We start from the raw sequence: 12368 nt of genomic DNA, 5'->3' as shown, positions 1-12368 counted from the left end.
TATATGTAAGTCATGTAGACGTCTATTTCATGAATGGAGTACGAATGAAACAATAGTTTAATACAGACAAAATCAGGTGTACCCTTTTTGTATGCAAAACCGAAAGAATAAAACCGAAAGGATAATGACATGTTTTATAAATTATCCAAATTAGAAAAATTAGATTAGATGACGGGTCATATTCCAAGAGGAAGAGTATTTTTCTGTATACCTCTCAGTTGAAGTAAACATTTCCAACGTTATTAATTTATGCCAATATCAAATGATTTAGTATATATATGCTTATTTTATATAATTTACCAATGCTTAGTTATATCTTTTTTTTTATAGTTGAACGAATATAAATGTCGATCCATTGTTAGTAATTAAGTCAACGGAGGAAATTGAACTTTACATGTGTACTTAGGCAAGCCATCATACAAGATTTTTATCTACGAAGAAAATTCGTAATTACGGTACTAATGAAATTATGTAATTAATAAAGTCCGTGTAAAAACTGATTTTGGTGTGATTTGAAGAAAAAAAAAACTCTATTTTCTATTTTGTTCTCGTAAGTTTGTTGCCATTTAAACAAAATTCGTTTTGGATATTGAGTAATGGGCCTAAAGAAGAGGGTATGACGGGTTCAGTGGACATAACTTGACCCGACCGAGCCGACCCGGGTGAGAGGTTAGCCCACCACGCAACGTCCGTCGGGGAAGATACCACGCGACGGAAACGACGAACACTAAACGCGGAAAACGTCAATCAAATCCCTCAGATCGGTTTCGGAACTACATATAACAATGTCGGCGGTGCTCACAGCCGGCGGAGGCTTAACAGCCGGAGATCGCAGCATTATTACGGCGATTAACACCGGCGCTTCCAGTCTCTCGTTCGTCGGCTCAGCCTTCATCGTTCTCTGCTATTGTCTCTTCAAAGAACTTCGAAAGTTCTCTTTCAAGCTCGTCTTCTACCTTGCTCTCTCTGTAAGTTTCTTCGTTCTTGTCTTTTGATGTAGTAGTACCTGAAGCTGATTTAGTTCAAGTTCCAGCAAAATTAGATCATGCTAGATCTAGGATTATGTACTGTTTTGCTTCTTTCTTCTACGATTCTTCGTATTATGACTTGTTGCATAGCTAACTAAGGTCCATGTGAGGATTTTAAGCTCTATTGCTGATTACTAGCAATGTTTTTGATTGTTGCAGGATATGCTCTGCAGTTTCTTCCTAATCGTTGGGTATGTTTATCTACCTTTAGTTGTGGTGACTCTCTCTTCTTGAGTTTTTTTTTTCATAAGATGATTGTTACCTCTTTGATCATGTAGGGATCCCTCAAAGGGGTTCATTTGTTATGCACAAGGCTACACCACTCATTTCTTCTGTGTAGCATCGTTCTTGTGGACAACCACAATTGCTTTCACTCTTCATCGGACTGTGGTCAAGCATAAAACTGATGTGGAGGATTTGGAAGCTATGTTTCATTTGTATGTTTGGGGTATGCAAAATATAATGCTCTATTATATATCAATGATTCGGGAAATCTCTTCGTGTTTCTGTTCTCATTTGTTTGAACATCCATTCTTGGGTTTAAGGTTTGGATGTGTATCTCTGCATTGCTATTTAGTAACGTAAATCTTTGATTTGATCTACTTTTTTTAGGAACTTCCTTGGTAGTGACTGTCATACGTTCTTTTGGTAATAACCATTCCCATTTGGGGCCGTGGTGCTGGACACAAACTGGACTTAAAGGAAAGGTATGACAGAATGCTAGTTTGAGCACAAAGATTTCAATTCCCGAGTTCTATGCTATCATGTGATTGGTTACTTGTTTCTGACAAAGGCATTAGAACATTTTTTGTGCAACTAGTTCTTATCGCTTCTTCATACTGGAACTCATCTCATTTTTCGACTTGCAGGCTGTTCATTTCTTAACATTTTACGCTCCTCTTTGGGGAGCCATTCTCTACAATGGGTTTACATACTTCCAAGTGATACGGATGCTCAGAAATGCGAGACGTGTATGTTATCCTCTTTCAACATTCTCTTTCTGAAAGTAGTCATATAACATTGTTGATACACTTTGCTGAGTACTTATATGCTGATATTAATTTCAGATGGCAGTCGGAATGTCAGACCGAGTCGATCAATTTGATAATAGAGCAGAGTTAAAGGTCTGTCTTTCTTATACTGCCAATGCTAGTTTGGTATCATGTGAGTCGATTTGTGTCATCGTTTGTACCTCACTGCTTGTTTCCTGAAACCACAGGTGTTGAACCGATGGGGATACTATCCACTCATTTTAATAGGATCATGGGCATTCGGCACCATTAACCGTATTCATGATTTTATCGAGCCAGGCCATAAGATCTTCTGGCTTTCAGTTCTTGACGTTGGGACAGCTGCACTAATGGTAGCAAAACCCTCAAACAAAGCAATCATAAAATTCTTTATTGATCATCTTTTGCTCATCCCAAGTCGCTGTTCTGAATACTGTATTTTCAGGGCTTGTTCAATTCAATAGCCTATGGTTTCAACAGCTCAGTGCGTCGAGCAATCCATGAAAGACTAGAACTGTAAGTCATCACCATTCTCTTTCGTTTGCTATATTCCCAAGAATCATTGAAGCTTGATTTTCCTTACACATTTGGTCTGCTAGATTTTTGCCGGAGCGGCTATATCGATGGCTTCCTAGCAATTTAAGACCTAAAAACCATCTGATTTTACATCAGCAACAACAACAGCGAAGTGAAATGGTCTCTCTCAAGACCGAGGACCAGCAATGACACTAACATTTCAACAATGTATTTCATGGACCAATAACCAGAAGGGGGCGGATGATAGTAGCATTTGGATGAAGATTGGTAAGTTTCATTGGTTGTTTGTTTTGTATTTCATTTTCTTTTTCACTTCAATGAGTGTACCAATATGGTCATTTTGGTTTCTCTCTTAGATATGGTGAAGGAGGATGCACAACAGGTCGTCAATGTATATGAATCATTCTTTGGGAACACGAACTTGACAATCTTTTATTTTTTTGTATGAAAAAAAAATCATTGTGAGGTCTTTTGATCTTGATTTGAAGTTACCGTACTTCCATGAAAATGTTGGAGAGTTAAGTTACAAAGATCTTATCTTGTCAGATTTAGAATTTCAACATCCACAACAAGCAGTCTAAATTCCCAGCAAGACCCAAAAAGGAGTTTTACATTTTACACCTGAGAAGACTATGACTCAAGACATGTACACGTTATGCATCATCTCCACAGCTAATGCATACTTACAACCAGGTGTTTTCCCAATCCAGAAAAGTTCAAATAATGTACCTCAGAAAGTCTAACGGTGTCGTTTATCCACTAGACAACTTGTGACCTTACCCGCCATAAAATTCAAAACCTCGGCTTCCCGAACATCTATGTGTTACTATTCTTGACATGACCCTGTTAACGACGAGTACGAAGTACTCTACTCAGTTGGGATGATACCTTTGTGAACTCTAAGATCGGATATCCGTTCATTATCAGAACATTGGGTCTTTGACCACAAACCTCCAGGCTGGAGGTTTGTGGGAAAAGGTGGCTCTGCCTCGAGTGGACTTTTGTCCTCACCTTCCTTTTAGACGAGGACTGTCTATTAATGGGGTTAAATATTTAGCTGGATGTTTTAGTTTGATGTTTATCGATCAGAGTGATAGCGTCATGTTCTTGAAGACTTGAATTGATCCTTTATATCTCCAATGCATGCTTTTTGTTCTTGTGTGTTTAGGTTTAAGAACACAACTGAAATTAATCATTTATACACTTAATAATGGTTCAAGATTCCTAATAAGAAAGTTAGGTACATAAGAGTTTTTGCAAAAGCAGCCACAAATGCAACGGAGAAGAAGAAAACAAAGTCTGTCACGTTCACATCGGTGTTGATCTCAAAGGTTTTTGAGCCTTGCATATGAGCAAACATGAATTTTTTTACAAGCATCCGTTAACAATGAATCTACGCAAACCAAACTTGTATAACAAAAGTGGCAAAGCAATCACACATCTTTTGGGCCTAATGTCTAAACCAGGAGATGAGAGGAAACAGAGGTGTTCATGCCATGTTTCTTTGATACGAAGGTTCATCATCTTGATGAATTCATGAGTTGATTATGTCACCACCGTTACTAAAGAACCACCATCTGATTCTGCACCAGCAACAACAAGCAGGAGCTCTCAAGTCTTAACTAGTTGAGGCAGCCAAATGGAGAAGTACAATACTCAAAAATTTGACACTATATATTAAAAGTACACTACCGCTTACACACAGATTGAGATAAAGCAATGTCAAACAAAGTACAAAATACATTCATGCACTTTGGTACGAACACAAGAGGACAGAGACACCAAACTTTTCTAGTACTATTATGCTAAATTCGAGAAACGTGTAAAATCTGATGCCTGGAAACATTACATCATTTACACAAACAATTATAGTTGTTATCTCGGATCACTTTTCTTGAGTTAAAGATTCTAAAAGTGTTATTGCGTCTGGAAAATTACAATTTACAAAGAAATAAAAACAACTGCAAGTATCTAGTTATTCATAACACAAAGAAGTCACCCTAATTGACTAATGGGCCGATATATGGATACTGTCGACCCAATTACCGACAAAATTTGCATTGCAACAAAACTACAACAAGGCTCGTCGTAACGTAAGCATGAGTGACGCATGGTATTGATGTAATGTAATCTTTCATGTGAGAATCCAGGTGTAATCTTTCATGTTTTCAAGTTTTGATAATGATTTATGACTTTGTACATATCTACGACCGGGAAGTGGGAACAAAACTTAACCCAAAATGCAGTGTTCAAGAAAGCGTTTGGCGGTATCTGGACGGTGACCCAACGCCTAGCGCCTAGCCGGAATCTAAACGATTTTTAAGCGGTTTAGGCGTTTACAACATAAAATATTATATATATATATAATTATATCAAAATATATATTATAAAAATAAAAAAATTATAAATTATAAACAAAAGTAAGAAAATACATTTATTTAATTTATATTAACAACTTATAAATGTTTATAACTACATATGTAATTTTAAACGGTTTAGACGGTTATTTAGGCATCTGCTGAACGCCTAGCGGCTGTCTAGACCGCTTTCTTGAACAATACTAAAATGTTATGCGAGTTTTTTTTTTAAAAAAAAAATGTCATGCGTGTTATCCGAACGAAATGAATTTAACTCACCTCGTCATAATTACACTAATATTTAGATTTATTGATTTTAAATAACTTTTAAATTGTTTCTAGAAATTGTTATGGAAATATAGTAAAAAAAAAAAAAAATCAATGCAAAGAATAATAAATTGAGAAGAAGGGCGATGAAGGAGGAAACAAAGGGATAGAGTTGCGTGTTACTCTCTCCAAATCCAGCCGCCACTTTTTCTCTCTTCTTCTCCTCAATCTCACTCTTTGTATATATATAAATATAACGCTCTTATAAACATAACCATAGACCCATATAGCTTAGTCGTCTCCTTTGATCCATCTATTTGATTTAGATTCTCTGTTTGTATAATATCCGGAATCTGAATTTGATGGTGACAACGGGAATGCGTGTCGGTAAATACGAGCTAGGGAGGACACTCGGAGAGGGCAACTCTGCAAAAGTCAAGTACGCAACGGATACTGTTTCTGGCCAATCATTTGCCGTCAAGATCATCGACAAGTCTCGTATCACTCGTCTTAACGTCTCCTTTCAGGTTTCTTCTATCACCTCATCTATCTCGATTTCTCAATTTGATTAGTGGTGGATTCGTGTAACTCAATCCATTCTTGATTGAAATTTTACAGATCAAGAGAGAGATTCGAACACTCAAAGTTTTAAAGCATCCAAACATTGTGAGGTTACATGAGGTAATTTAAGTAAATTGTTGCATAATTTACTACTTAATTAAGGAAAATACAAATTCTATCCAAAGATTCTTTTTTTTATTTAATATTGTCTTAAGTTGAGTATCAGATTTGGGGTTATCATTTGACTACACAATTAGAATATTTTTGATGACGACTAAACATTAAACTTCTCAAACTTTTTTGTTTAGATTGCGTAGAAGTATATTAAAAAGTTAACCGTCAATTTTTGTTAATTAATATTTTGATATTTGTTTCTGTTTTCTTTTGTGTGTGTGTGTGTGTGTGTGTGACTAGTCTTTAATTCGTGACCACGCAAATTAAATTTGCCTTTTCACGTTGCTTATTAGCCCTACTTAACGTATATAACTAAATTAATTTCTTCTAGTGTAATTTTTCTTCATGACGTCCATTAATTGGTGGACAAAAGTTTTAAAGACCATGACCAAATCAATTATGAGATAGGTCCCAAAAAATTGACCATTTGGGGGTAATGACGATGCCAATGCAATCATCATCACAAATCACAATTGCCTCATCTTAGTATTAAATTCCAATCGAGTTTTGACTATTAATTATATATAGTAAAAACTCGTTTTATACATTTCAATTACGTGAACCCACTAAAATATTCATCAATTCTTCCTTCAATGGGTATTTTACAAATTACTTCTCTCGCAAGCAACCGATAAGGTTTTGGATGTTGTTGATTCAACGGCGACTTGGTCCACGTTCTTTCTTGACGTGGAAGTTTTCCTCATAACGTAGCTCACTTTTTTGTTCTTCCTAATTCAAGGGTTTCATAATCCTTCAACAGATTTTAGTTTCCTTGATACGCAAATTCTTTATGGTATACTTTTGCAGGTCTTGGCAAGCAAAACCAAGATTTACATGGTCCTAGAATTAGTCACCGGAGGAGACTTATTTGATAGAATTGTAAGAATCCTATTTCTTTTAGTTAGCAAAATGTTGGTTTCTACATACCAAAATTTCTAGTCTTAAATATATGCTCTGATGTCTTAGGTCTCTAAAGGAAAGCTTCCAGAAATAGAAGGAAGAAAAATGTTTCAGCAGTTGATTGATGGAATCAGCTATTGTCATAACAAGGGCGTTTACCACAGGGATCTCAAGGTCTATGTTTACAACTTTTATTGACTAATGAAAGCTTCAAATTAACTTTGTCTGTAGTATTGACTATATTGACCACATGTTCTAATATCAAGTTTCCCGTTTTGCAGCTAGAGAATGTTCTTCTTGATGCAAAGGGGCACATTAAAATAACTGATTTTGGCCTTAGTTCTCTGCCTCAACATTTTAGGGTATTTACCAAATATCCTAAACCTATATACACAGCAGCAAAACATGTTCGAACTTTTTTTTGGTTTTGACATGTTAGGAAGATGGATTGCTACATACTACTTGTGGTAGTCCTAATTACGTCGCGCCTGAGGTTCTAGCTAACGAAGGGTATGATGGTGCAGCATCAGATATATGGTCGTGTGGAGTAATCTTGTATGTTATTCTTACCGGATCTCTCCCTTTTGATGATACAAACCTCGCAGCTCTTTGCCGGAAGGTACTGTTTTTTTCTTTATTTGCTTCTTTTAGTATTTGTAGTTTATGTTTTGATCAAACACACTCGACGCTCTAATCTTTTTTCAGATTTTCAAAGGAGATCCCCCAATACCTAGATGGATAACACCGGGTGCCAAAATCATGATCAAGAGAATGCTTGATCCAAATCCAGTCACGAGGATGACAATTGCAAATATTAAGGCCAATGATTGGTTCAGGCATGAATACACTCCTTCAACCTACGATGAGGATGACGATGCATACTCAATCCAAGAAGATGTAAGAATCTGTTTCATCTCATCATGTTTGGTTCCTATGAATTTGGATCAAGTGCAATGGCCTCACTCAAAGTCTTGTCTTTTTTTTTATATATATATATGATGAAGGTATCTGAAGAAGAGAAGATCCCTGATTCTCCAACCGTTATCAACGCGTTTCAGTTAATTGGAATGTCTTCGTTTCTCGACCTCTCAGGTTTCTTTGAGAAAGAGGTAACCATACATTTTAACATTCATGTCCTCGTTCACTCTGTTCCAAGATTGTCCTAAGCTTTGAATAAACGTTTGCTAATGATCAGAAAGCATCAGAGAGGCAGACACGATTCACGTCAAATAGCTTAGCCATAAATTTGTTGGAGAAAATTGAAACGATCTTTAGGGAGATGGGTTTTTCTTTACAGAAGAAACACGCAAGGGTGAGATTCTAATTTTAACTCTTTTGCTTTACTTGAGGAGTTGTAAGTAAATTATAGTGGTTGGGGGAACTGATGTTGCTTCAGATAAAAGCAATCAAAGAAGAAAGCACTCGAAAAGGGCAATGCGGTTTATCAGTAACTGCTGAGGTTTTTGAGATCAGCCCGTCCCTGAATGTGGTTGAACTAAGAAAATCACATGGTGATTCGTCTCTTTATAAACAGGTAACGTACTCTTCTTGTAACGTTAGTTAATCTTTGTGTTTATCTTTATTCAATCTTGACGCAAAAAATAACTTGTGGCATTATGCAGTTGTACGAGAGATTATTGAAAGAAGTGGGCTCATCATCACAAGTACAGGAGCTTTTAACGTAGCTAATAGCAGAAAAAATGTCAGCCTATTCAAATTTATGTTCAGGATCACTGGATTTATATGTAAATATCAACTAGATTTTTGTGTATGTAGCCAAAATCTCAAAAGACTCGTATATATACATTCTTGAAAATGTTTTTTTTTTGGAAACTCAAACTCGATANAAAATAAAGTTTGCCAAAAAAGTATAACTACAATAAAACATTACCAGTTCTGACTAAGTTTCTGACTTGTCGGTTTATATAACGACCATATTCCAACCGTTAGAATAAAAAATGGTTAGTAATTAGTTGGAAATTAGCGACACATTCATATTGTTGAAAATCGGTCGGAAATTACCGACGAATATATTGGTTGGTAAAGGTCGACTGTTTTGCAACCAATTTCCGACGGATTTTAAACTCGGTCAATAAACAGTCTGTTTTAAGTAACCATTTTAAGATTCCTTCTATAATATATGTTTGATTCACATCATGTTTTTCTCTTGTTATTTACTTCATGTGTTTTTTCTTTTTCGTTCAACAAGAGTTTAACTGGGATCCCAACATAACAAAAACAGTTGAGAGGGGGTTTGAGACACAAGCTGCCTATTCTTTCTCCAAGAACTTAGCTGAGTGGAAAGACATGGAAATGCAATTAAGAGAAACATGTACATATGTCAGGTGATTTATGGAAAAAGTATATTCATCTCTGGCGTGATGAGAAAGTTGCAGGACTGGCAGCAACTAACTCACAAAACAGAAGAAGCAACCCAGATGGTGAAGGAATTGCAGTCAAGCCCGACCCACAGGAGAAACCACTGAAGCCAACGATTCCGGTCTCTAATTTTGAAAGTTTTTTTACATAGAAATTTCTTAAACAATATATATGGAAAAGGCCTTTTTTTTTTGTAGTGCACTACAATGGAGCTAAATAATTCTGTAGGCGTAAATATGAAATGGTAAATTTGAATTTATTTATATTTATTAAGAATTATCATTTCAATGGATATTAATTATGTTCTTTTTCCATGTATATAAGACTATTGAAAATGGTGGAGTGGAGCCTTATATCCTGGCTTTCATTGAGGATGTTTATAAAAGTAAAAAAACTGGCAAGATTGTCTACAAGAACGCTAAGCGGATTGTGAAGACTTTAAAAGAACATGTGAATGACCTCCAATCTAAAGAGCCACTTGCAGATGGATCAGTTCAGGCTACCATGCTCTCTTGTTCTGAGATCAACGATATGGTTCGTAAGGTGCAGGGATTTCATTTTCATTCTTGACATGCTTTCTACTAACTTAGATCAACACTTTTATCCTTGACACTTCTTAACTCTTTGATTTTAAACATGATGTTTCCATATTTTTTACATTATGCATAGTTGATTCTCAGGCAATACCCAAAAAGAAAGGACACCGATTTGGATTTGGATCTCTTCCGGACCATGACGAGTGAAATGCTCCCTTCCTACTCAGCTTGGATAATTACAAGAAGTTAGAAGAAACATACAACCAGATTTATGAGTTAGTTAAAGAGAAAGAGAAAAATACCAAGATAATCCAATACTTGAAGGATGTTACTTAGAAGCTTCACAACAAGTTTCCGGAATGTCGTCCACCTGAAGATGAAGATGATGATGAAACTCAAAATTAGAGTTTGAGTGTTTTAACTTAGCTAGTGTTTTTGTTGTAAGATTTCCAAAAAGAGAGACTAACAGTTAATATAAGAATCTATCAATGTGATTTTATTGACAATAACTTATATATATATATATATATATTTAGTATCTTCTGATTTTCAATTAATGAACATCATTGATGGACGTTGCACATGACACGATCAATTCGACTCAGGGTCCGCTTTCAACAACGTCAACAACACCACGAAAAAAATAAACAATTAATTTAGCATTTTTTGATTTCCTATTAATTTTCATTTTCTGTATTTTAAATTAATTTGACAATATCCAGAATATTTTCATTAATCGGTTGGAAACGTAAACAGTTGTATAACCGTCGGTAATATAGTCTTGACCGATTTATGCCGTTGGAAATTAGTCGGTATTTTCCAAACCGAAATCTGACCGATTTTACCAATGAAATTCCAACCAACGTTTTGGTCGGAAATATTCGACTGATTTCTAACCAAACAAATTCCAGACCAATTGTTTAGAACCCCCTAGTGTTACCTCTCATCCATCTATCTCATAAGAGAATCAAAGTAGCTTGAACCACTCCGGGGAAACATTTGGGACGGAGTGGAAGAAGGGAGGAGATTCACGAACGAGGAAAGGGACCCAATGACTTCGAATAATTGAACGAGGAGCCGTGTGGCTGTGAAGAGAGTGATGGTTGATCCTGACTCCACAGTCAATCTCATACCTATCAGAATCAAGGTCAAGCCAAATCCTCACATATAACAGAGTTTCTGTTATTCATATTAACAGCTACTCTAGGAGGAATGTTTTTCGAATTACGGAGACCTACACATATTAGTACAGTATACCAGGGTGTCCCCGGCCAGAACCAATTCACAATTGATGTGGAGAGCTTGTTCAAAGAACTCAGAATTTACAGTCCGTCCCCATTAACTGCTCGGGCATCAACCCAATTTCATCCGACATGCGTATTTTTGATTTTCCAATGGATTTCCATGTGTGAATTGAACGGGTTTCCCTATGGATTGTGTGACTTTCAAATCTAATTGAATATTTTGTAACAAACCATCTCGATTACTTTGGTTTTCAAGACCGACTCTTTCAACCGCTCAGACATCCATCCCTCGCTTTTGTTCAGGGGCGGACTGCTCTACATTTTACTTTGCTTTGAAAGAATAAATTCCCTTGATATAAAAAATATGATGAAAGCCCCGTTCATGAGCTGGTAAAGTCGAGATCAATCTAGCTTCTCGTGTATCACCCTTTTTTCTTCCTTTCTTAACTAAACTTTTTGTACGCCGTATGCCTACTTTTTTTGAAACATTTCCGGTTGTTTTAGATTTATTATCGTCAGTTAATGGTTGAAAATGCTTATTTCCGACCGTTATCCGACTGATTTGGCCGTCAGAAACAGCTATGTTTTCTTGTAGTGTGTATATATATATATATATATTCTTAATTTTTATTTCTTTAACATAGAAGAATAATCATCCAAAATTATCATACAAATATATTTTTGGTAAACCCAAAAAAAAAAAAAAGTGTTTGTGATCATATTCAATTTTATAAAAACATATTAGGAATATTAATTGATCTCTAAATAAAACATGTAATAAATCCATGTGACATTGTAAATTGATCTCCGTTTATGTTTGTTCAATCTTGACCCAACATAGCTTACTGTTTTCACTGGGTTGGTGCAGTTGTAGGAAAGATTATTGAATCATTAATGAATTGGGCACATCATCGCTAATACAATAGTCGTAAGACTCGTAACGTATCCAGTAATAGATAACATACTTAGACCATCTTGGTGATTTAAACAATAAATGAGAGTGTGATTAGAATTGCTACTACTACAGTATGGATTGTTTCATATGATTTGTAAAATGATTCCATGATATGCAACACAAGACAACCTTATATGTTCATAAAAGAAAAAATTTAAACGTCTCCGAGTTAACCGTAAAACTTTTGAATAATTCGATATAATACTTGTCAGTGAACATTTTATCGTAACGATGATTACCTTCTTAATTGGTTAGGAGATTATGTATGTCCTCACCTCAGGGCCGGGGACAGAGTGTAGTAGCACAATGTCAATGTGGACGGCATTTTCATTTTTTTTTTTTTCTTCTTTTTCTCCCATCAAACGGCTCTATATATCTAAAAGACAGACATGGTGGAGCTTCGCTGTCAAATCCTATTTT

General features: G+C 35.7%; 2 protein-coding genes across 2 annotated transcripts; both read left to right on the top strand.

Moving 5' to 3' along the window:
- Positions 600-3120, top strand: LOC104777741 (G-protein coupled receptor 1-like). The gene is made up of 10 exons (XM_010502047.2): positions 600-968; positions 1188-1219; positions 1307-1476; positions 1641-1735; positions 1898-1999; positions 2096-2152; positions 2248-2391; positions 2484-2554; positions 2638-2842; positions 2932-3120. Exons 1-9 carry the CDS (start codon positions 786-788, stop codon positions 2762-2764), a joined length of 981 nt encoding a protein of 326 aa, XP_010500349.1. The 5' UTR covers positions 600-785; the 3' UTR covers positions 2765-2842; positions 2932-3120.
- Positions 5347-8674, top strand: LOC104777740 (CBL-interacting serine/threonine-protein kinase 17-like). Its single transcript, XM_010502046.2, has 11 exons — positions 5347-5726; positions 5818-5880; positions 6742-6813; positions 6901-7008; positions 7116-7196; positions 7274-7453; positions 7540-7731; positions 7839-7943; positions 8030-8146; positions 8231-8368; positions 8457-8674. The coding sequence occupies exons 1-11, from the start codon at positions 5562-5564 to the stop codon at positions 8517-8519; spliced, it is 1284 nt and encodes a 427-aa protein (XP_010500348.1). The 5' UTR covers positions 5347-5561; the 3' UTR covers positions 8520-8674.

This window comes from Camelina sativa, chromosome 3 (genome assembly GCF_000633955.1).
Source record: "Camelina sativa cultivar DH55 chromosome 3, Cs, whole genome shotgun sequence".
Taxonomy (NCBI): domain Eukaryota; kingdom Viridiplantae; phylum Streptophyta; class Magnoliopsida; order Brassicales; family Brassicaceae; genus Camelina; species Camelina sativa.
The sequence above is the reverse complement of the archived record's forward strand: the minus strand, read 5'-3'. Positions and strand labels throughout refer to the sequence as shown.

What these genes read in the sequence shown, in the direction of transcription:
- LOC104777741 (XM_010502047.2), top strand. Translation starts at nt 786, where the DNA reads ATGTCGGCGGTGCTCACAGCCGGCGGAGGCTTAACAGCCGGAGATCGC. An exon ending in TGCTCAGAAATGCGAGACGT is followed by an intron (nt 2,000 to 2,095) that starts GTATGTTATCCT and finishes TATTAATTTCAG; the next exon opens with ATGGCAGTCGGAATGTCAGA. An exon ending in ATCCATGAAAGACTAGAACT is followed by an intron (nt 2,555 to 2,637) that starts GTAAGTCATCAC and finishes TTGGTCTGCTAG; the next exon opens with ATTTTTGCCGGAGCGGCTAT.
- LOC104777740 (XM_010502046.2), top strand. Translation starts at nt 5,562, where the DNA reads ATGGTGACAACGGGAATGCGTGTCGGTAAATACGAGCTAGGGAGGACA. An exon ending in TTTACCACAGGGATCTCAAG is followed by an intron (nt 7,009 to 7,115) that starts GTCTATGTTTAC and finishes CCCGTTTTGCAG; the next exon opens with CTAGAGAATGTTCTTCTTGA. An exon ending in CTCTGCCTCAACATTTTAGG is followed by an intron (nt 7,197 to 7,273) that starts GTATTTACCAAA and finishes TTGACATGTTAG; the next exon opens with GAAGATGGATTGCTACATAC.